This window comes from Diadema antillarum, unplaced genomic scaffold (assembly GCF_040938485.1).
Source record: "Diadema antillarum isolate AM-2024a unplaced genomic scaffold, OU_Dant_1.0 seq00001823_RagTag, whole genome shotgun sequence".
Classification (NCBI taxonomy): Eukaryota; Metazoa; Echinodermata; class Echinoidea; order Diadematoida; family Diadematidae; genus Diadema; species Diadema antillarum.
Window position 1 is genome coordinate 602,167 of NW_027272497.1, and position 25,882 is coordinate 628,048.

The 25,882-nt window shown below is 36.8% G+C and overlaps 1 protein-coding gene across 1 annotated transcript; it reads right to left on the reverse strand.

Annotated features, from left to right (window-relative positions):
• Positions 1-3,508: 3,508 nt before the first annotated feature.
• On the reverse strand, positions 3,509-17,423 carry LOC139712578 (cystine/glutamate transporter-like). The gene is made up of 11 exons (XM_071624387.1): positions 17,395-17,423; positions 16,860-16,962; positions 15,569-15,737; positions 14,651-14,842; positions 13,008-13,139; positions 12,130-12,229; positions 8,367-8,411; positions 7,180-7,303; positions 5,746-5,849; positions 4,780-5,023; positions 3,509-3,709 (listed from the first exon to the last, which is right to left on the reverse strand). The coding sequence occupies exons 1-11, from the start codon at positions 17,421-17,423 to the stop codon at positions 3,509-3,511; spliced, it is 1,443 nt and encodes a 480-aa protein (XP_071480488.1).
• Between the last annotated feature and the right edge of the window lie 8,459 nt (positions 17,424-25,882).

The window sequence follows — 25,882 nt, forward strand, 5'->3', positions numbered from 1 at the left end:
GTATTAGTTGCTGGAGACCCTGTCGCTTCGATTAATTTTCCAGTACTGCATATAATATAGTGGAACTGCAGTCTAATGAAAGGAACTACTTGTTAATGTTTATTCAATGCTTTTTGTTTTATTCAAGAAATAAGTCGCAGCTGTTGCATAAAATAAGGAAAATATTGGTGAATGCGGGTAGTATTAATTTGATACATGTGCAGTTTTTTTTTATTTTAATCATGTAACGTGAGGATATTTCTGTACAACAGCAAAAAGGCTCTTTAACACTTCAGTCTCGCTAACCGCTTATACGATAGACAGAATCGTCACAATAGAACAATTTCGAATAATATTTCCTTTGACAGTGCTACACTTTTGCAAATCTGTACAGGGTAGATCGACACGGTAACAATGCATTTTCAATACAACACCGCCTTACTCAATGTAACATGTGAAGCACGATGTTGAAAGGACATTAGATACACTTCAAGTACAGTAAGCATTTATATAAATTTACTGCATTTCAATTTCAGGACTACCACTTGCATACTTTAAAACAAAAAACCTGGTTGACATTATCCAATCAGAACGTAATTGATTTGTGGTGATAGATAACATATTATTAGACATCGTATCGTTCTATATACAAAAATCGTAGTATCAATGATGGTGTACGAGTTGTATTTGTACAATCATAGGACCTTTTTGGTTAGATCACTTATTTTCTCTTCTGAATATTGACGGAGTCTTCCTGTATACGCGAAACTAAATTAAATGAGTCGGCCGTACTAACACTGTACTCATTACACAATATGTATACGCAAGACAAAATATGTGACATCTATAATAATAACAGTCACATCGTTAGATACATGTTAATATGATATCATATACATATATACAGAGTATGTTTTCATCTGTAATAACGCAGCTTGGAATCTATGCGTAAAATACGTGTACAGAGCCTGTTTAATAAAGATTGATCTTACGATTGATGCAATTCAAAAAAGTTACGATCAATCTGCTATCAAATCTGTGCTTTAAATCAAGCGTAAGATCAATCGTAACTCTTGATGAAACAGGCTCATCTCCTTCGTAATGTTATAACGTTCTTAACACCAGTGTGGTGTCAGATTTAAGAAAATGTAAAGCTGAATTCGAACCTAATTTGACGATAATGAATATGAGCAATGGAATAATGTCATCGTCTCCTCCTCACATGAAATCATGTCTTCCAACCATTGGTGCAGACATATTGTGAAATTTAACAAATGTGAAAGCAACTTGTGAGGAAATAAAACAGGAAAGACTACACCTGCGATGTTTTTGCAGTACATGGATGCACGTTACAATTCAAATGGCGATGCTGCAAAATTTATGTTTTGAATTTTGATAGATGGAAATGGCTTTGAAATTACATTCTAATTTTAACAATTAGAATGTTTTGACTGAGTATGGTGAATGAAAATATGAAATATCCTTATACTATTGTACGATAAGAAAGTGATACCATGTTATTTACACTATTGTTAAGTAATAATATATTATTTTCAAAACGAACATGATATGATTATATTTTGTGATATTTAATTTGGTCTGTCGCTATACTATGGGGAAGGTAGATTAAAGAGGTAACGTGGATATAGAGTAAAATATTTTGGAAGGCAAAGAAATAACTGAGTGGAAAAAAGACAGACAGAGAGGAGAGGGAAGTGAAAAAAGATTGAGAAAGGAAAAAGAAAGAAAGAAAGAAAGGAAGAAGGAACGGAACAAACAGGGCAGGATTGTCACGATTGTGCAAACTGAAAAAGTGAAATCGCTTGGCCGGCAGGTGTCGCGTATATTATGTGGCTGTTAGAGGGCCGAAGAGTTCTTTATCGTCCCGTCTGAGTTGCTCCTCAAAAGCTGAACATTTTCACGATAGAAATGGATTGATGGTACTTCAAAATCATTAATGGCTCTCCATGTGAAATTTTGCAGTGGGAGCAATAATGAAATCATGCCTTACATACATCTGAAAAGAAGGTAATGTTGTTATGAGCTTGCCCTCATAAAACCTGGGCCCCGTTTTATCAAAAGATATACAACTGTAAGATTATAAATTTTCTTACTACACAGGCAGCCATAGAGTTGCCATAGAAATAAACTATTATAATCAATAATAATAATAATAATAATAATAGTGTATACTTTTATAGCGCAACAGTCCATCAAAGATGCTCATGGCGCTTTTAGTCTTAAGGTTAGGAGAAGAAAGAAAGAAAGCAAGAAAGAAAGAAAGAAGAGAGAGGCAAATAACATACACTAGTAGCCTTATCAGTAGAGACATATATATATCAGTAGATATATATATCTATCTATCTATATATATACATATATATATATATATATATATATATATATATATATATATATATATATATTGACTTTTATCTTCAGAGAACAAGGTAGACAACCGCAATGGCGTCTTCAGTATGAATACATTGTTGAGGAACTGCATACTATAAAAGTGGAATATAACAAAGTTAGAGGAGGAAAAGAAAATAAATTGTTCAGACACCATACCTGCAGTCATTCTTAATCGAACTTGCACTTTTTTTTTGGGGGGGGGATGCACGATTGTACGACGTATTCAAAATTGTGACAGTGTCCATTCTCTTCCTTTAATTGATTCCTTCATCAGATGGACACAGCAGAATGCACGGAGAGGGTATTGTACGTTTATAAACTGAGTTGACAAGACGTAGGAGAACGATGCGGCCCCAAATTATGCCAATATTTCACTTAGAACTAAAATTAAACGTCACACAAAGAAGAAATTTACGCTTAACAATGACAACTGCATCCTCTAGTCCCCTCATTTAATACTATTAACTAGATCTCTTTCCGCTAAACTACTACATTGCCATTTGCGAAAATTCTCCACACAATGACTGTGGGATTTTGTGGTGACTGTCACAAATGGGTTAAAGGGGCATACCAGATGATTTTCATAATTTCATATTGTGTAGTACATCAATCAACAGCTCCATGTATAGACTAGTGGAATTTATTGTGGCCCTTGAACAGAGATACCAATAATCTGAAATCTTAAACAAATTACACTGACCAGTGTTGATGACATAGTGTCCTCACATATATTTCAGAAATGTAGCAGTGTAATTCCATTACAATACCGCTTGCTTAAACAAGTTCACCTGTGTAGAATGAATGAATGCCTTTTTCTTTTGTTCTGCTTTGTTGAGCCCCAACTCATGCATTCTTATGGTATAAGGCTGCCATGTCATCATCCTTGTTCATTGCAATTTGTAATAAATTTTGAAAACATTACTATTCCTCATCCCAGTCACTATAGATTCTGAAACTCCGTACTCAGTATAACTTATTTATAGTTGTTCAAATGCAAACGTCTGAAAATCTTGCGGAGGTCCCTCGGGCAATTTGGTGTTAACTGTCATCCTCATGAATCACGTCACCGATTTGCAGAACACTCTACTAAAAATCGTCTTTGACTCTATGAAGAGAGTTACTGAAGTTCAAAGTGCATACCTGTGTAGGGATCCAGCTTTTTGATCCTGTACCTTCTGCTGAAGAAGGCAAAGTAGAATGGAAGTCCACTCAGGGCCAGGACCAGTCCGATAATCTTCTTGATTGGGTCCAGGTACAGGGCCATTCCCGAGATGAAGAGCTGGCACGCCATGTAAATGACTACCGCCACCAGCGGGCACTGTTGGAAATGAAGAGGCGGAAAGGTGATAATCTTCTTGTCAAAATCGTCAACCTGCTTGGAGTTTGTGTTCTGTGACTTGGACATAGAACGTGTTCCGTGGTTCAATCCACAGAAAGCACCGAAAACTTTACTAACATTTTGACATACATTATCTTCTTACGTTTTCAGAGATTTTTCTTTTTATATCCCGGATACGTTAGAAATCTATCATTTTGATCGACAATAGTATGACAGTATCGTGTGCGGAGTACAAGGCAATCCCTCGACTAAACCATATACCGTGATATTTCACATTACCCCATTAGCCATCATGATATACGAACATGCAAGCATAAACAAAACAAAAACTAAACCCCAAAACAAACAAGTTAATGAACAAATAAATTGATAATAATGAATGCTTTAGGAATGGGGTGCTATGAGTTAATGTCGGCATCTAGCGTGCGAAAAGCATGAGTTTGGATATGGGGGCCATGTGATGTCAATTCAACCCCTTGCTTTCAATGTGTAAGTCTGCATATTCATGATTATGGACGAGTCCTATGCTCATTGATAATGCTGCAAAGATACAGGAATGGAATAATGTGGAATGAAATATGATTGAGTGATGCATTTGTTTTATCTTTTTGTAGAATGAAAATAAATGAAAAAATTGAATTGAATTGAACTGAATCAAATTGAAATTGAATTGAACCCATATCCGCAGTGTGGATCGACGCTTTTCTTTCCATTTGGAATGGCGACGAAACCTTACCTTCACATTAGGTAACATAAGATTTATATCTTACATAATTATAATCTTCTATGGGCCTACATCATGGCCAACCAGTGAAATCAGAAAGTGTTTTGTCTTCTTATCCATAATATGACGGCACATGGACTTCATCAAATCTTTATAAATCTATAACCTCTCCTCTGGATTGCAAGTCTACTTTTCCTAGAACTTCACTGATGTGTACTGCAGGCATAACATATTCTGCGTTCAATGAGTCCATAATGATACTAAGGGTAAATTCCCCATTATTGCGCTGAGGCGCGAATCGAACAATGGAAAACAGTCAACCTACCCTGAACGGTCTCTCGGCATCCGGTTGCTTCCAGCGGTAGTACGGCAGCACGGCCACCGTCATCGTGTCGAAGATGATCTCGACGAAGGCTACATGCTGAATGAGCTTGATGACATCGATTTCGACCAGGTAGACGAAACAAATGGTGAAGGCCAGGACGGCAGGGACGGGCGTGCGACGAGTGACGCTAATCATCGACATAATCTCGGGAAAGAGACCTTCCCGTGCCGCCGCAAACACCTGTCTTAATCATTGTCAATATGGCGGAGTAGGAAACGGAAGACAGACGATGACGTCATATTCAGTGTGATTATTCCATAGTATTGCATAACAATGAAAAAAAAATCCTGACTAGCGAAAATAAACGATTAGTCATTTAAATATCGAAAGTGTGTAGAATGTGCATTCGTTGGCCAATTTGTACCCGGGACCTCTGAGATCACCGGATTTGTGGACATGCACTGACATGATGAGCGACAGACTACCAGGGATATGAATATATATAACGCATGACAGCTACATTGGGAGATAATTATTATGTTGGTGGTCAATTAAGGTTCATGAGACCAATGGATCATAATTACATCTCTGTGTGCAAGGACTTTGATATTTTCGATCTGATGGAAAGAACTGCAATATTAGAAAGCATTGCAACATTTTGATACAAGATATTATTGTGAAAGGTATAATCATAATATTATTGAGGGTAGTTAATGGGGGCTTTTAAACCTGTTTCTCTTTTTCCAAAACGCATATAAACCTGCCAGTTATCAAAATCAAACTATCAAGGTAAACTTCCTCCACCTTCTTACAATCCTTTTTCACAAAACGCGCTGTGAACCTGATTGGAATACTGTTATTAAGTTCTCCTAATAAGTCTATTTTTATATATTCACTTTGAAAGACGATCAAAATTGCGAAGGAATCTTACGACAACAAGGTTACCGTTCAGGGCTTGCGAATTACCTGCCACGTTTTAAGGTCCCGCTGTTCAGAGCCCCCAAGGCAGATATGGCAACAAACAACCATATCAGCCATGACCACTGACCGAGTGCCAGCACGCTGTAATCCTGAGAATTAAACATAATAGAATAGATGTTATGAATATACCTTTCTCTCCGCATTCTCAGACTTTATTTAAAACAAATATAAAAAAGGAAATAAAATGCAACGCAACATAAGTCGTGATAACATGAACGGAATCTATGTCCTTCAAGCAGTACCTATATTCTTCATATCTTACATGCATTAATTCTCTCTTATCTGTCGTATTCAACAATTCAATATTCAACTCATTCTTATATTATGGTTTACCTGTAAAACATGGAAAATGGAACGATTACAAAAACAATGGTAATTCGCGTTATAATCATTATCTCCAAAAATCATCACCATCATCACCATCATCATCATCAACACCAACATTATCCCCATCATCACCATTGCATCATCATCACCATCATCACCTTATCATCATTACCATCATCACCATTATCACCAACATCAAGATTACATCATCATCACCATTATCACATCATCATCACCATTATCACCATTATCACCATCATCACTATCATCATCATCATCGTCATTACCATTATCACCATCATCGCCATTATCACCACCATCATCATTATCATTATCATCACCATTATCATAATCATCACCATCGTCATCATTATCACCATCATCACCATTACATCATCATCATCATCGCCATTATCACCATCGTCACCATTATCACCATCATCATTATCATCATTATCATCATTATCATCATCATCATCATCGCTATATCACCATCATCACCACTACATCATCATCACCATTATGATCATCACCATCGTCACCATTATCACCATCATCAAGATTACATCATCATCCCTATCATCATAATCATCATCATCAACATCACCATTTCACCATCATCATCACTATTATCACCATCATCATCATTATAATTACCATTATCATCATCATCATCATTATCATCATCATCATTATCACCATCATCATTATCACCATCATCATCACTATTATCACCATCATCATTATCATCAGCACCATTATCACCATCATCATCACCACCATCACCATTATTATCATCATCATCATCATCACCATTCTCACCATTATCACATCATCATCATTATAATTATCATTATCATCATCATCAGTATTATCACCATCATCCTTATCATCATCACTATTATCACCATGATCATCATCACCATCATCATCATCATCACCACCACCGTTATCACCATCATCATCATCACTTATCACTATCATCATCACCACCATCATCACCATTATTATCATCATCATCATCATCATCACCATTCTCATTAGCATTAGCAATGTCATACAGTATTGCATCCTCAGTAATAGGATACTGACCGCTGCCACTGCATCAGAGTCGATGATTTGTTGTGGAGACAGCAGCGTCAGGTAGGCAACGTTTGCCATGAGGTAAATACACGTGATTGCTGTCATCGAGACGATCAGACTCAGGGGGATATTTCTGAAGTGGGTGAACGAAATATCGATCTTATGGTTCTAGATCAATACCCTGTATAATTGCCTGAGTTGTATCAGTGCAATTGCTATTCGCTGGTGACATGGATATCTCTGAATTTTCACGTAATCCATTTCTTGATGAAAACATATGTCACAAAAGCTTCAGCGTTGTGATAAAACGTGCGGAATGGTTAAAGCTCATAGATTAGAAATAGCAAGTATACATATATTTTTATATATATAAACAATCCAAGAAATATTTAACCAAAACGAGATGCGAAGATATGTGACTTCAGACGCATTTTTAGTATTTCTGTGGATTCTCCTGATCGGATCCTCAGTGGAAGAGCATTCCAGAGCAATGTGTTTAAGTTCCATGACCGGATTGAAAGCAGATTGTGAAGGGACAAAATAGTCTTTTCTTTGGAGTATTGAAAGTTGTTTGGTTTTGCTGGCACACAAAAAATTCCAGGAGATTTTTCACATACACATCACAGATGACAAATCTTGGACGGTATCCACCTAATATTATTCGGTTATCAGAAATCTTCGATATGTGATATCAAGTTAAGTTTATTTCTAACTTATTTTCATTCCCAAACACATACGAGAATATTACAACATTATGCTTACAGTACTACAAATATGTGGTGTGTTTGTTTTTCAATAAAAATATACAGTTGTTTTTAATGCAATAAGCTTATATTCAATATACATTTTATGTAATCATTTTCAATCTATGAGTAAAACACTGTTGTTGTTTCAATTATCCCTCTTTTGCGTTACTTTAATGACATGGAGTCAAATCAACAAAGGCAAATTGAAGAGAGAATGCAAAAAAGACAAAGAAAGAGAAATATACATAAACAAACCATTCAATAAAGGCGTTCTGACATTCATTTATTTCATTACTGGATTACTAGAATTCATCGAAAACACTGAAATAAAGAGAGACAAAAACAAAAATAGAACAGAGCAATGAATCGCGTATGCATGTTTGTGCATTATGTATAAGTTTGAGCGTTTGTGGTAGTATTAATTATAGTAGTACAACAGTAGGTTCTCACCGTTCAGGGCGCTCGATTTCTTCAGTTAACGATACTATTGTATCCCTGTGGAGAGAGAAAATACATAGATAGATAGATAAGTAAATAGAGTGATAAATGAATAAAATAAAATAAGATGAAAATGTAGAACAATACATAGGATATGCTGTACCGGGTTTATGCACAATCACATTCATAGGCAATGGGTCCCGTTTCATAAAACTTACTATCAGTGATAACTGTCACATTTCTATGACAAATTTGCTCTTAGCCAATCAGATGCAAGGATTTCAGTAGCTTATAACAGCTATGACAACTTGTCAATGATAACACGTTTTATGAAACGGGGCCGAGATTCGTGCAACTAAAAACTGAAACCCTGAAAAGTTGAAATCAAAGGAGAAACCGAGCGAAACTTGCTACCCTAAAACTGTGATGTCCGATAAACGGGGTCAGTAAGGTAACGTTTCCCTTCCACAATATTTGCTCCCAGGAGGAAGTGAAACTGAAGGGGCCGCGGATTTGGGTTGGGGGATGGCTGGGGCAGAATAGTTCGGCCCACCTTAGAAAAGACATGACTTTAATGGGGTTCGGTCCGGAAATCTTCCTGTCGAAAGGGGTGGGGAGGGAAATGACCCTTCATTCACCTAAGCCACGAGCACGATACTTCTGCAGCCAGAGCGCCCCACCCCCCATACACATATATGATAATGAAAATTATGAACATACTTGTAATAATGATGCTTGGCATACAGCAAGAAAAAAAGAATGATGATTATACATAAAGTGAAAGGTGTTATCTTGCAGTTTTGCGTCATTCAACGTCAACGGTATTGAGACGTCCTGATAGCTGGTTGGAAAAACTCGTAATTTATTAAAATTCTGGTGCTGAATGTTGAGATAAGAATATGATATTATTGCTCCTTATAATTATGATAAAGGGATATTACGGAAAATTTGATATTATGACGCGGTAAAAGAAACAGGTAAAATATTTTACATTTTCATCTTTTGATGAGCAACAAGCCAATCGCGCTCGAAAAAAAAATGATTAAAAAAATCGCTCGCATGCAAATCAAACAGATTTTATTCTACAGATATGTTTAAGAAAGGCTCTGTTTGTGCTTGTCTCTCTTAACTTTACCTCGTAGAAGTTTGTTCAGGATGAAATAGTTTCTATGCAACTGATTGACAAGTTGCCCTACATCGACGTACAAAAGGTTCGAATCCTGCTCGAATATGTACGCCCATGATTTCTTTTATCACGGCTACTACTAAAACACATTCAATGCTTATTTACGGCGATGTAGGGCAATTTGTCAATCAGTTGCATTGAAAACATCTATAGATGGAAGAAATTCATGAATTTGAATATTCACGAAGTGCCCTCTACATGTTATACTAAAGGATCAGAACCAACACGTACTGTCGGGCGGAAGCTCGGTGGTCTAGTGGAGACGCCTGTCCGGAGAGCCGGAGGTCGTAGGTTCGAATCCTGCTCGAGTACAATTAATGTACGCGCATGATTTCTTTTATCATGGCCACTATAGTTAAACACTGATCAATTCAGTGCTTTTTTACGGCGATGTAGGGCAATTTTTCAAGTAGTTGCATTGAAAACATCCCGACGGAAGAAGTTCATGAATTTACGTAGTACCCGCATACATTGATTAGAGAACCAACACTTGCTGTCGGGCGGAAGCTCGGTGGTCGCTATTAGTAGAAATGACGCCTGTTCGGAAATCAGGAGGTGGTAGGTTCAAATTCTGCTCGAGTATGTACGCCCTTGACATCTTTTATCACGGCTACTACTAAAACACTGATCGATTCAGTGCCTATTTACGTCGATGTAGTCCAATTAGTCAATTAGTACATCTCCAAGGAAGAACTTGGATTTGAATAATTACGCAGTATCCTCTACATGCTATAAAGATTAGAACCAACGCTGTTGGGCGGAAGCTCACAGGTCTAGAGGAGATGACGACTGTCCGGAGATCAGGAGGTCGTAGGTTCGAATCCTGCTCGAATATGAATGTATGCGCATGATTTCTGTTATCATAGCTACTACTTAAACACTCATCAATTCAGGGCTTATTTACGGCGATGTAGGGGCAATTTGTCAAGTATAGCTCCATTGAAAACATCCCGACGGGAGAATTTCATGGTTTTACGTAGTATATAACTATATAAGGATTATAGAACCAACACTTGCTTTCGGGCGGAAGCTCGGTAGTGGAGATGAGGCCTGTCCGGAGATCAGGAGGTCGTAGGTTCGAATCCTGCTCGAGTATAAATGTACGCGCATGATTTCTTTTATCACGGTTACTACTTAAGCACTCAACAATTCAGTGCTTATTTACGGCGATGTAGGAAAGTTTGTCACGTAGTTGCATTGAAAACATCCCGACGGAAGAATTTCATGAGTTTACGTAGTACCCGCATATTATAACTGTACAAGGTTTATAGAACCAATACTTGCTGTCGGGCGGAAGCTCGGTGGTCGTTAGTGGAGGTGACGCCTGTTCGGAAATCAGGAGGTCGTAGGTTCGAATCCTGCTGGAATGTGTACGTTCATGACATCTTTTATCACGGCTACTACTAAAACACTGATCGATTCAGTGCTTATTTACGTCGATGTAGATCAATTAGTCAGTCAGTACATCTCGACGGAGGAATTTGAATTTGAATGATTACGCAGTATCCTCTACATGCTATAAAGATTAGAACCAACACTGTTGGGCGGAAGCTCACAGGTCTAGAGGAGATGACGACTGTCCGGAGATAAGAAGGTCGTAGGTTCGAATTGTGCTCGAGTATAAATGTACGCGCATGATTTCTTTTATCATGGCTACTACTTAAGCACTCATCAATTCAGTGCTTATTTACGGCGATATAGGAAAGTTTGTCAAGTAGTTGCATTGAAAACATCCCGACGGAAGAATTTCATGAATTTACGTAGTACCCGCCTATTAACTGTACAAGGATTATAGAACCAATACTTGCTGTCGGGCGGAAGCTCGGTAGTCGGTAGTGGAGATGACGCCTGTTCGGAAATCAGGAGGTCGTAGGTTCAAATCCTGCTGGAATATGTACGCCCATGACATCTTTTATCACGGCCTCTACTTAAACATTGATCGATTCAGTGCTTATTTACGTCGATGTAGATCAATTAGTCAATCAGTACATCTCGACGGAAGAATTTGAATTTGAATAGTTACGCAGTATCCTCTATACATGCTATAAGGATTAGAACCAACACTATTGGGCGGAAGCTTGGTGGTCTAGTGGAGATGACGCCTGTCCGGAGATCAGGAGGTCGTAGGTTCGAATCCTGCGCGAGTATGTACGGGCATGATTTCTTTTATCATGGCTACTGCTTAAACACTGATCGATTCAGTGTTTATTCACTGCAGTGTTTATTCACTACGATGTAGGGCAATTAGTAGTTGCTTTGAAAAACATCTCGACGGAAGAATTTCATAAATTTGAATGAAATAGTTTCTGTAAACTCTACGTATTTCTTCCTTTTATGGTATACGTCGATGTAGTCGATCGATCAATATCATTGTTCTTGGCGCTTTCAATCTTTCCGAATTGTGGTGTTGTTTTTTTTTTTCTCTCAATCGGATTTGATATTAGCAAGAATGACCAAAATGAAAAGGGGAAGGATAGATATATGACTAAATGAATGGATAATTACATTGAAAACGTACTGGATGTATCAATATCTGCAATGATGAACATAATCAGGAATGTTAACAGTTCACACATAATCATATTTTACCAGCCACCGAAGGCATACGATCCAGAATAGAAAGCAATTGGTAGAAATTTCATGTCCAAGTCTTTTGTGTCGAATGCATTTTGAAGATTTTCACTGTGACCTGAAAAAAAAAGATAACAACCTCATGTTTTCACTACATGTAATCCGCATTGCAGCCGTGTACTCACTTCAGAGCAATAAATATATTCTGCATAAATAACCATAAATTTCAGTTTATAATATTTGATTTCTCAGAAGTTGTATCATCAGCACCATTTTTGAAGTCTTTTTTCGCACAATATTAAGAAGAAAATGCAGCAAAAACCCCCAAAACAATTGGTTAATAAATCCATCAACATAGTAAAAACAATATTCCGTAAAACATCTATATCGATCTCTGTTTTAAAGCACAGGGGAAAGAGTACGGAGGACAAAAAGCATAATCATGTGCTATGTAATTTAACAATCTGTTTACGACATGCATTATATTCATTTGACAATCCATTACAATTGATATCAGGTGGCAAATGTTTTCTCATGTTCTCTATGAAACTCGTTTTCCTTGTCGAAAAAGAAGGCATGGGAAAATCTCATTTATCATTTAACAACAACAACAACAACAACAACAACAACAACAACAACAAACAACAAACAACAACAACAAACATTTATTATCGACCCTTGAGTATATATTGTCGTTCCTAGCTACGTTTCATACACTTCATACGTTTCATACACGGAAATCATTCACTCCTTTATTTTATTTTCATTTTCCGACAAAAACATGAAAAAATAACAAAAATAAATGAATAAATGGATGAATCATCAGAACCAAAGGGATTATGGAAAAGAAGAAAACGAAAACAATGTAATCGTCTGGTTTCTTTACCATTGCTTACCTTTAGCAAGGTTGTTACATTTCCAGTAGCTATGACAATCAGGAGACCAAATACTTTTGGTGACGCTGAAAAAAGGCGGCAAATCGCGATGGACAAACCGTACATTGACGCAGTTAATGGCTAGGATGGACACTGGAATATGGACAATAATTATGAATCCATGGCAGTTATTCAGATGAAGAAATTAGGTCCATTTGTTTTTTGCTTTTTGTTTATTTTTTTTTTTGCTGGGAATTGATAAAATTGTTTGTTGTTTCATCAAATCAAAGTTGAAAAGGAAAGGAGCACAGTGAGGGAACTAATTTAGGTTTATAAGGAGTCTCTTTGTAAGTCACTTATCAAATACAGATCATACAAAACAACACCGGATCACGTTATAAGATTTTTTTTTTCATATTGTCTGGCTTTCTGCCAATATATAATGATATTTGCTTGTATCATTGTGATGTAACAAAAGTACAACCGTGATCCCTCTTTCTCTCTTATCTATTTCTCTTTCAATATGATTCAATTTTAACTGTCATTCTTTTTTTCGACCAAACGCAGCATAGATTAATCAGGAATTATATCATAGGCATACATTCGACTGTGTGATATTAAAAGCACGTCTGTTCTATAGGCAGACAGTCCAGTCTTATCTTCTTATGGTTGAGGTGAGGATTCAGCTTTTAACTTTTTGCGAGATACCCTAGAGAAACCACTTTATAAAATGTTACAGTGTATACAATTCTGGAGGAATTCAAAGTTTATGTGATGAAAATCAGTTTTTAAATGGCTGAGATATCCTAAAACAAAGCAAGACAAAGCGATTCTAATAAAAGGTGGGTCCCACTGTTTAGTAGGATTGCTTTGTTTTGGATATCTCAGCCATTTCAAAACCAATTTTCCTCAAATAAACTTTGAATTCCTCTTAGCATTGGGCACTCTTTCATATTTCATGAGACGTTTCTGATTATCTTAGAAAGATCAACATAAAAAACGTTGCGAATCTGAAACCCCATTTCAACCGAAACTGTACCATCCATTTAAACTGATGATTTAAAGAGGGGCCTATTGAGCTAAGATCTTTTCCACCGGGTAGCAGTGCCCATGAAGACTGCAGCACGGGATCTTCTGCAGTGTTCTGTATGATCCCAGATCAGTGTTGGCTATGTGACCCCCCGGGCTGCTCCTCCGTGATAGTTGGAACATGTTATAGTTCGCTTTGGCAAATGTTCACAACAATTCGAAATGTTCTGCTGCCTCTGGAGTATAGCTAGTTATGATTTTCCTAAAATCATTAGTATCATGATTCTGTATAATGGTTGTGGCCCGAATTCACGAAGGTGGTACAATAAAATGAACCATGGTTTAAACCACGGGCAATTTGTATGGAGCGCCAATTGTCGCATGGCCTATTTCGTACGAAATCAGTCATTTCGCTGACGAATTAATGATCATTTCGTACGAAATAACAACATTTCTTCGACGAAAAAATCATTTCGCTAACGAAATTGTCATTTTGTAGACGAAATGACTGATTTCGTAACGAAATAGGCCATGCGACACTTGGCGCTCCATACAAATTGTCCGTGGTTTAAACCATGTTTTCAATATTATACCACCTCAGTGAATTTTGGTCTCACTGTCGGAATGATGCTTACGAATCATCAAAGCGCCGACGAGCTGGATGGCGAGAACAGGTGGGTCGGAACATTGGTAGAAAGAGGCGAGGAGGTACTGGCCGATGGTGATGGACTGAATAGTGGACGAAGATGACGTCACAACGACTATTATCCACAACTTGAGGAAGCCCACCGCACGACCCCATCCCTCAAGCATAAAGGCAAGCTCGCCTGTGACGGAAAACGTCGTTAGGCTTTTGGTTATTTTCTTTTTACTTGCAATGCTGCTGTCACACGTTTGGAATCAAAGAGAAGATAGAACATCCTAATGTGACGATAAACTTGTTATAGGCATGATTGCTTGTATACAGGAAGCATCCACAGGAAACGTGCAGATTGCATCTAATTTTGATGGTATTTTGTGCTGTCGTGCCTTTTTAAAAATATAATTTATATCATAATGTTAAATAGTTCACTCCTGGATTCCTGTACAGTTAAAGGGGATGGCCGAACTGATCAGTGGGAATCAGTGGGAATGTTGGGGGATGATTGTTCCAATTTTTGTGGGATTCATTTAAGAGTAGGCCTACATTACCTATCTATTGTTGTGTGAAAATTGTTTGCTTCAGAACGACCTAATATTCAAGTAATGTGCAGTTTAATGCCCCGTCACTGCTAACCTGGAAACATTTAACTGCACATTACTTGAATATGAGACCATTCTGAAGCAAATAATTTTCACACAACAATAGATATATAATGTACTCTTAAATGAATCCCACAAGGATTGGAACAATCATTCCCCAGCATTCCCACTGATTCCCACTGACCAGTTACTAGCCATCCCCTTCAATCTGATGAATTCTTTTTCCTTCCATTTTCATGGCGAGTTACAATTAACTTGATTTGCACAATGGCTATACTTCTTGCAGTCGATATTTCCAACATTTAACTTACCTCCCGATTTTTTGAACATGAGCGCGAGTTCTGTGTAGATTAGAGTGCCAAGCAAAGCGTAAATAGCACACACGACCCAAAAGATGAATGCCACGCCCACCGATCCACCTGTCCCCCTCAGAATCCCCGAAGGTGAGATGAAGATTCCCGTACCAATAACCGTGCCCACCTGGAAAGGGTAATGAAATAAAGCAACCAATGGGACAACTGATTTATGAAAAATAAAAAAAAATTTAGATTTTTTTTCTTGACCTAAAGGATTGGCATTACTTTACATAAAGGTATTAAAGTTAACCTATCCTAAAGACTTCGTTTTTGTATTATATGAATATGATAAATATGTGTGACTTTTGCATGAGTATAAGTAACACAGTTTATGTGTCAATACTGTAATACGTCCGATTGCTGATATACACATATTATTATGTGTGTCTACGCATATTATTATGTGTGTCTACGACAGACAGAATTTTATTAGGGTTTCGTCAAGGCCTATATCTGATGACGAAAGTACCAAAATGATACTATAGTCACTGAGGAAACAGATCTATTGAGACAGAATTTTATCGTACAAGGTATATATTACTCTCTAAAAAATCGAATGAAAATATTCACTCTTAAAGTAGTGAATACAAAAAGAGTGAATTTTGGAGTGACCTCAGGGATCACTCGAAGATTTTGTAGTGATCCCTGTGGTGACTCTAAAACGAGTGAAAATGAACATTTTCACTCCAAATTCACTCCAAATTTACTCTAAATTCACTCTTTTTGTATTTACTCCTTTAAGAGTGAACATTTTCACTCGATTTTTTAGAGAGTATCAATATCGGCTTTACAGTAATAACGCGAGGAGAGAGAGAGGGAGAGAGAAGGGGAAGAAATAGATAATTTGTGACTTAACAATGATTGTAGTTACATACCAGGCTTAAAGCAAAACTGTGTTTCATTATAATCACACCAAGTAAAGATCAAATTGACATTATCTCTTCTAGCTTCACAGCAAAGAGATCCTTGGGTATAGTCTATTTATCTAACCACATGTATGCTGATGTGGCAAGTCTTGGGCACCGTTTACATCATGAAAGTTATCAGTCCTGACAATTTTGTCAGCTTCTGACAATTACCACAGAAACAGTCAGTGACCGGAACTTCTCAGTCAATCAAACCCAAAGTTTTTACTGAGTTGTCAGAGAGTCTACAACTTGTCCATGTTGTTAGGGTTGACTTTCACTTTCATGAAACGGTGCCTCGGGTATCACAGAAACTGCAGACACTGTTTTAGAGAACTCACGGTGTGCCAGATACACTCCATAAGACCAAGGTGTCTTGGTATAGCCACTTTGTCATCGCTGCTGTTGGAGACATCGTCGTCCGTTTCTCTGCGATTTCTGCGACTATGAAACGAGAGGCAAACTCACAATGTGAAACTTGAAAAATTGTAATTTCATCAGTTAAATGCACATTGTAGGTAACGAAAAATCAGCGTTGAGCAATGAGGGTTTAAACGTCAACATAACTCAAAGTCGAAACTCTGTGAGTTATACTGTATGTATACCACATGAATTATTATGTTAGTTAGCTCAAATGGTGCCTATCGGGGTTATTATTATAAACAGATAAAGGTAAATGATTCTAGAGAATCAAATTAATGACAGACCTTGAAAGAGGTCATTATCCTTCACGTTTACATCACACTTTTTGATGTCAGTTCAAACCATCCTTATGTGAAACACATGTGATTATCCCAAAACCCAAGAGCATACAAAACCTTCACAGGTCAATTAACGTTAAATTACAGAAAAGGTGACACAGTAGTGTCCTCATACCTTCTACAATAGTTCATGAGCCACGCCATCCTCACCACCTCGCCACTCGAGAAAGCAGATGAACATACCCAAGAAAAGTACCAACGAACTGTCGAACGCGATGAAAACTATCAAGAATTATAGTTTCGAATAGCGCTAGATTCAGAAGGGACTGATAACCAAACCTGAGCTCATTCACCAACTAAAGAAATTGATTAAGAACAGTGACCTTATAAACCTCTTTTTTTTTAGATCGCGGTCGAATATTCTGCAATTTCCGAAAGTTGTGTTGAGATCAAATTTGTCCTGAAGGTGAAGAGCGCGCATGGGAAACAAACTCTTTGCAGGGATCCAACAATGCAGCCTGGAGGACTCCAACAAAAGTTTTCGCTAAATGTCACGTGATGGGTAATCGACCAATCGGATAGCTACATTCTAAATAAGTTTTGTATAGATAGAGTTGTCTGCACTGACCTCGATGCAGTTACGGCAGGAAAAAAACCCACAAAACTATATAACCTTGGGTTTGACGTTCGTGTATGTCCTACTCTGTTGGGGTCATGTACGCCCTCGCAGGAAATACTAGTATAACCCTGGATGAGATCCCTGAGAAGTAAAAGTGAATTTTCCCAGCTGCTTGTTCTTAGCAAACGATGTGAGTTAGTGGACAGTGTAATGTTGTACTCAAGTCCACATTTCCTTATTTCCAAGTTAACTAGGTTAGGTTAACTTTAAAGTACCGGAGTAGGTCCTAAGATAAAACGAACAGAATTGTCATAGGTTAGGTAGATTTGGGTCAGAAATGGCTAAATGTCAAATTTCTTTTTAAATAAAGTAGGGTCACCCTCACATGATGCAAAAGAGGTGAGGTAATGATGGCATTCCTAATTCATAAAATGGCTGCTTCCATGTCCTTACTATGTCCCATTGTGTTTTCTTGGGGGGGGGGGGGGTCTTCGTCATAAGTTCTAGACATCTCCATTTTATGAATTACATTGTACATTCTCATAACTTTGCTGGTATGGGGGAATCAGCTAACAACTGACAATTGGGAATTTGGAATACATTGTACAATATGTTGATATTCTTTACTAACGAGGGATATTTCAACTCATAGTGAATTCATGATGATCTTCATGATGAATTCATTATGAAATTGTGTAAATCTATGTGTTTATAGGTTGCAGCGCTGCACATGTTTCATACATTTGTAATATTATTGCTTGCATTTACATTATTTTGCTTCATGACATTTTACCTTATTGTACAAAACATTTATGCTATATTTTTTGCAATTATTTTTTATTATTTGTATATGGAAACAAATGAAATGAAATGAAATGAATATGCTTGAGCTCTGATATATTCATATTCTGCAAACGGTTTCTCTGATGGTTGATTTGAGGTTTCTTATCGACATTGATTCGTACCTGAATTTGGATATTATTTATAAATATTGTATCATTATGCTGTGATATTACTATTCGAATAAGTCTATATCATTTGCAAATAGTTTTTTAAAACAAAAATTGCTAAATATTAAATTCATCAGTGATTGCCGATTGTGCGTGATCCACAACCACTTTTTGTTATGCATGTGAACATCATAGCATTTGTTAGTACGAACTTTTTGATATGAAAACAAACTTTACTAGATGCCTATCTGAAAGCCCTTCGATGCAAGTGAGGCGACGTTGACCCTAAGGTGAATTTGCATACTACTCATCAGGGAATGTTGACAGGTTTTGAATATCATTAAAGGAACCAACAATTACTTATTTTCTTTCAAAAGTTAGGGAAACACAGTGTCAGTACATCTAACAATATTTTTTGTTTGATAAATCTAATCCTGTATTGCAATTTATTGACAAATCGTCCCTTTTCGACGTAAATAAAACACAGGTTATTAAGTGTCTGAGTAATATATACACAAGATCTTATAAGTCGCATTCTAATAGTTGAAAGGCGTGAGAGAGACGAGTCGGGCATTCATACATACCGAGATTGCATGATTTGAAAAACGATTGTAATTAAGCAAACTAGACCCGCGTTTCTAATTAAGCAAACTTGTCATGTAAGTGGAAATTAGAATCGCGAAAGATGATTTGAAACTGAATTACAATCGTGTTTTACACGACGGTCCGGAGGTGTTTTTCAATCACGTTTCGCGAGAATCAAGAAACGAAACTAGCGTGTGAACATTGTGTTTTTTAGGGGCGGAGATTAGGGTGACCTTCCGATCATTTCCGCAGAAAGACTGCTCAAGAGTTATTGATGAGAACTTGGCAAGAAGCCAAAGCTTCCCTCGTCACTCTGAAATTGAAAACCGCAGAGTCCGTATCCAGTGAAGCCTTCCCCTGTCATGTGAACGAACGATGATTTTAATCTTAACTACAATCGTGTTTCAAATTAAGCAAACACTTTAAGGGTTAAAAAAAAAGTCTCCCAACTTGTCTTCTCTGACCCCAAGAGGACAAGAAAACGAGAATTCTCGAATTTCGAATTCTTGCCTTTTTGGATCTGAAAAAAGTCAAAACAGAACAAACGCAACGTACGCACAAGCAAAAAGAAAACAAAGACCAGAGATGCACAGAAATAGTACTCACAAACACACTTACATAGGCATTTGAAAGTTAAACACATAGACATACACATAATGCACGACACGCGAGCAGAAAGTCACATGCCAAGACACAAGGACAAATACATCCGCACTGACACATTATTGAATTCCGGTGTGTTAAAACACGGATATGTACTATTACAATATGGCAATAGGTCAAACATTTTAATCAACAGTAAGCGTATGTCCATATCACAAAAATGCAATATATGGCAGCTCATAAAAAGATCAGGAGACGTTCCTTCTTGTCTCATGTGTGATTTATATTATAACCATGTGTCACAGAATTTGCCCAGTTTCCATCCTTCTATATGGAAATAAAACGGAACAAAAATGAAACCTCTGAAAACTGTTGGCAGGCAGCAACTCAACACAGTGGAGACAGCACCACAGCGTCATGTCCCCTTCACGGCCTGATATCGTACTGCCGCTCATTGCCACATATAGCTCTACCTTGGCTTTACCGAGAGCGATCTGGAATTCCTTCTATTAACATGTTAAACAGTTTGTATTAATTTACATAATCAAGTGCTCATTTACAAATTCCATGCAAATTTACCTTAGTGGAGGAGAGCGTCTGTCACTCCACTCGTGACACGTGCCATGAAAAAAAAAAGAATAATAAAAAAATCCTGTTTCCAACCATTTTGAAATTTCCACATACCCCATGCTTTATAATCAGGATATGCTTTAAGTTTATTTCCACAAAATCTACAACAGAAAGAATGGAATTGTCAGATAGTGTACCAACACTAAAACAAATAAGTCCAAGCTGGAGGAGAGAATGGAGAAAATGGAAAGAGAAATGGAAGAAATGAGAGCCAACGTGAGCAGAAACGCAGCAGCTGCAAACAAGAGTGAGCGGTTCCTGAGGAGGAATAACTTCCGTCTTGTTGGAATACAGGAGGTTCCATTGGGCCAACGGGAAAATTGTGTCGACATCGTAGAGGAAGTCCTGCGAGAGAAATTTGATATGAGCTGCAAGGTGGAAAGAGCCCACAGAGATGGACGACGATCCGAAGGCAAGCCGAGACATATCCTGGTCAAGTTGCTCTCCTACAGGCAGAAAGTAGATGTGATGAAACGTGCGCGTGAAGTCCTGAAAAACGAGCCATATTTCATGGTTGATGATCTCACCCCAAGCGACCTACAGGAAAAACAGAAACATGTCAAGAAAGTCCAAGACCTGTACAAACAAGGTACTAAACTTCGATTTTTTGCAGGAAAGTGGCGCCAAACCGGTGGTGTCCCATTTAACTTTGAGTGAGGATTCTCTTTACACCACTTAAACTTACCTTACTAAATGTAGGTTTAAATTTTCAAGACAGGCAGGAATCCGTTTAACAACCATGTATTGAGTGTATAATTCTGATAGGGAATCAGAATTGTATATAAAAGTTGACGCTGAAAACTTATGTTAAAATTTCTTATAAGACAAACCGACAGTTTTAAAAATAACTGGTACTGATGCAGTGCTTATATACTCACCTTTTTTGTCCTCAATCACTTTTGGGTGATTGAAAAGTGATTTTGAAATAGAAGGAGTATTTTTTTTTTCTATAACATGGAGTGATAAAGTAGAAAAATTACAAATTTACCGTATTTGTTAAGAAAAAAAAAACTTTTTGATCTTCATGCCATGGCATGATTGCTTATTTTTTTATATCTCTCCCATTCTTGTTGCATTGATAGAAACTGAATAGTTGTTGTTGTTTTTTTTTTTGGATAAATTAGCCTGTCTGTAATCTTAAGATATAATAAAACAGTCACGTTTAATATGAACGTATTCATATTCTGTAAGTATTATTACTAACGGTAAAAACGGTGACCTATAAACGATTATCTATAATTTGAATAAGCCAAATGTTTATTAATTTCCGATTCTCTTTCGTTAAAAGAAACAATAACCAGAGTTAAATACGGATGCTCGGACATTTGATATAAATTGTGTAATTTGTTTTATGGAGTTTTGATATTGCATCCAATCCGTTGTACAAGCTCAAGCTGGTTATACACTAGCTGCTTGGCATTCAGATAATTTCCTGACACCATCCTATCATGGCAACATTTACTGAATAGAATGGAGTTACTGCATGGATATCTGACACAATATGACAGGTGTACGTAAAATTTTCAGTCATATTAAAGGAACGTTCACTATGATTGTTGTTATAGTTGTTCTATGATGTAAATTCATAAAACATTCTAGATAATGTACATGATTTTTTTTCGGAGGGCTTCTGCAAGCGCTATGTTTGATAACATACGCTTGTAATTAGCTGATTTGTGTTTTTTTTTTTCTTTGAGTCATTACAGTCGAAATGCAAACAACCATAATCGCCTCTTACAATGTATTTGGCCATCCAGGACCGACTCTACAGTCTCTCAATCTGTTCGCCCCCATCAGTATTTATTTATTTATTTTTTTTTGCATAATTTTGCTAGGTTGTTCTCATGTATCCATTGAGATCATCGCAAAAAGAAAAAGAAGCTATTTCCCACTTGTTACAACATGCTGTGTTTTTCACTATCCTTTTTTATTTACAGCTGCATGACGGCAGGTGCTCGTTATTGAGTCACTATAGCCCTGTTGTTTTGATCCTTGGTATTCCATCATAGCTAAAACGAAACGGTTGTTTAAAAGAAATGGATCAAACAGGACACAAATTTTATAACTGTTGTTGACCATCACTCAAATAACAAGCGATACACCTTTGCAAAGTTTTCACGGTGACTTCATTTTTTTTCTTTCTCTCAATGGAAAAAAAAAATATATCAAGTTTTATGAGCTATAAATGAATTTCTTTAGAAGAGCTGTTTTGATATAAACTGTTCCTCTTTCTCATTTATAGATGCAATAACGGCTGTAAATTTGAATTTCCATTTTGTTGCACCCATACAACGTCTATCTGTTTGATGTAAGTTTATGTATAGCAGTGTCCTAGTTGACTTGAAGTTATAAATAGGAATACTCATCTTCTACTACACCATTATACGGAATAGTTCTTTAGTTGACTCGTAAAACTGATGTGCATGTGCAATCTATAAAGCAAGTCACATAACGCACGTTTATGACTAGGTCGTCTACGTGTACATTACGAATGTCATTTACGAATATTTCTCGCTTTTTTTTCTCAATGACATGTCTACTTTCATTTATGCAGAAACGTTAGCCATCAATCATTTTCTTTTTCCCCGCAACTCGAATATATAATGTTTCTTTTCCATACACGAGCGCAACTATATTTATAGTTATGGTAGACATGATCCACGTTTTAGTGAACTATTGTACAAAGCGACTTACTGCCGATTTTCTCCGTAACTTTGTTTTCTCAAAGTTTTCCATGGTGTTCAGTAAAGCTGGATAAATAGGCCACAGAAATGTCCGTCCTCAATTATGATATTTGTATCACACGATATTTACAGAACGCCCTCGGAAATTTGCACTTTGTTCATTCTTAATTTCCTTTTCATTTAAGTAGTATTTTTACTTATACGATCATTACTGGTCCCTGTCATTGATGATTATCTACTTACCTTGGCAAAGCAATCGGCTCTTTAATCAGTGATTATGAACCCTACCCCATAGTTTTTGTCTGCCGTGGTTGCCCCTCGTGACACTGCAACGACGGGGTCCCTCTGAAATGTATTGTCATACGGTTCCTTTGTTTGTTAGAATTTTGTTCGAGAATGCGGGCATGTGAGTTCGATTTGCAAATTCTTGTTTCGTGTAAGCCTCTGCTTATAAACAACCCAGTATTTGCATGGGTCGTTGTATCATGGACTCATATATAATCAAACGATCTGATTTTTTTTCTCATTACTATTATCCTTATAAGTTTGCATCACAATGTCAACCTGCCACACACACACACGCATCTCATAGTTATGCAGTTCTGTTATAATGTTAATTTGAACAGATTGCAGTTGTGTTAAAATGTTATATAATAGAGATCTGTGTACGGTTGTCTGACACCGGGAAATTTTTTCCAGTTATGTTCTAAGTCTGTAAACACTCTCCTAAAACTTCTGGCTTTGTAGCTCTTTTCTTTCTCAATAGTGATTCGTTCATCGACCCCAAGAATGTTCACGGCTACTTTTCATTTGTTTGAGCTTACGTGTGGGTAGGTTCTATTTGTATGCTGTTCACATTAATGGAGTCGTGGTCACTTACCCTGTGTCCCGGTATGCATCCTACTACATTGGGATAAAGAACCCTTTGTTTATAATGTGAACAGTCATGTATTATATGTATGCATGACTGTCCCATTAAGTTATCCAGTTAAGTTTTATTCCCACTACATATGATTCTGATTACCTCACAATAATCAAGGAATATAGTTTGATATATTTGATTTCTTCCCTTTTTTGCGTATACATGACTACCTTTTCCGTGTTTGCTACTGTTTACTAAAAAAAAACCCGTTAACGGTGTTTAGTTGTCCTTTTTGTCCCCTACTTTGAAAATTTATCTGACTTGAGACTAGCAATGTTCAATTCTCATGTTACGACACGATTTGCGTATGTATGTATGTATGTTGTCTTTCTGTCCTTCTTTCTCTGTCATCTTCCTTATGTTTGTCCTCTCTCACCTATCTTCTTTTTCAGAATTCTATGTTTATGTGTATTTGCCTACTCGCTGTACGATTCGCGAAACCGGAATTGTTTGTACTTCACCTACATGTATGTCAAAATATCTTATACCTCAACCCCGGCAGTTGATATGCTTTCATTTTGGATTTTATGCTCCTCCTTATGGCTAGTCAACTCAATTCAGCGTTTGATTCCCTTAATGATGATGAACTCTATGATTTGTTTAGATGCTCCCCTATAGAATTAAGTCGGATAAATTCACGTTCTTCCGCTACTTTTGATAACCTCATTGCCAATAATGTTAATTTATCTTCGAAAGATTTATATGATGATTACGAGTGTGAATATGATTCCTCCCATATTTCTTCAAAGTATGTTACAGTTGATCAATTCACAGATCTTGTCAAAAGTTTTTCAGAAAGTGCATTTTCAATGTTACATCTGAATATCAGGAGTATAAATAAGCATTTTGATGATTTACAGATATTATTAGGTAATCAAATGAAAAAACAAATTTCTGTAATAGGTTTAACGGAAACATGGTTATCTTCTGATATTAATTTACCATACGCATTAAATGGTTATGAGTTAATTGTCAATAATAGAGTGAATAGGACGGGTGGGGGTGTTGCGTTTTATTTATCACAGAAATTTGAGTTTACTGTTTGTGAGGAATTACAAATTATGAATGATACTATAGAGTCCTTGTTTGTGGAAATTTCCATTCCGCAAAATAAAAACATTATTGTTGGTATTGTTTATAGACCCCCAAGTTCTAATCCTAAAGATTTTTTGAGTTGTATTGTAAATTTATTGAAAAATCCCCTGTTGGTAAATAAAAATATTTTTATAATGGGTGATTTTAATATTGATTTAATTAAAAATGACGATAATACGTCACAAGAATTTTTTGAAATATTTTTGTCAGCCTCATATTTGCCATTAATTTCGAAACCCACACGTGTTACAAATCATTCCGCCACCCTTCTTGATAATGTTTTCACTAATGTATTGCAAATTTTAAACTCTTCTATTATTTTATCTGATATGACTGATCATTTCCCTATTATAGCGTGTTTTGATCTCGGGTATTCGGTAGATAAATTTGGTTTTTCTCCAACCAGACGTAGAGCTACACCAGAAAATTTGGCTAGCCTTGGTGCTAGCCTAGAAAGGGCTGATTGGTCTAGTGTTTACGATAGTGATGACGTTAATATATCATTTAACAATTTTTCAGGGATAATTAGTAATTATTTAGATGAGTATATACCTAAATCAAAAGATAAGTTAGTT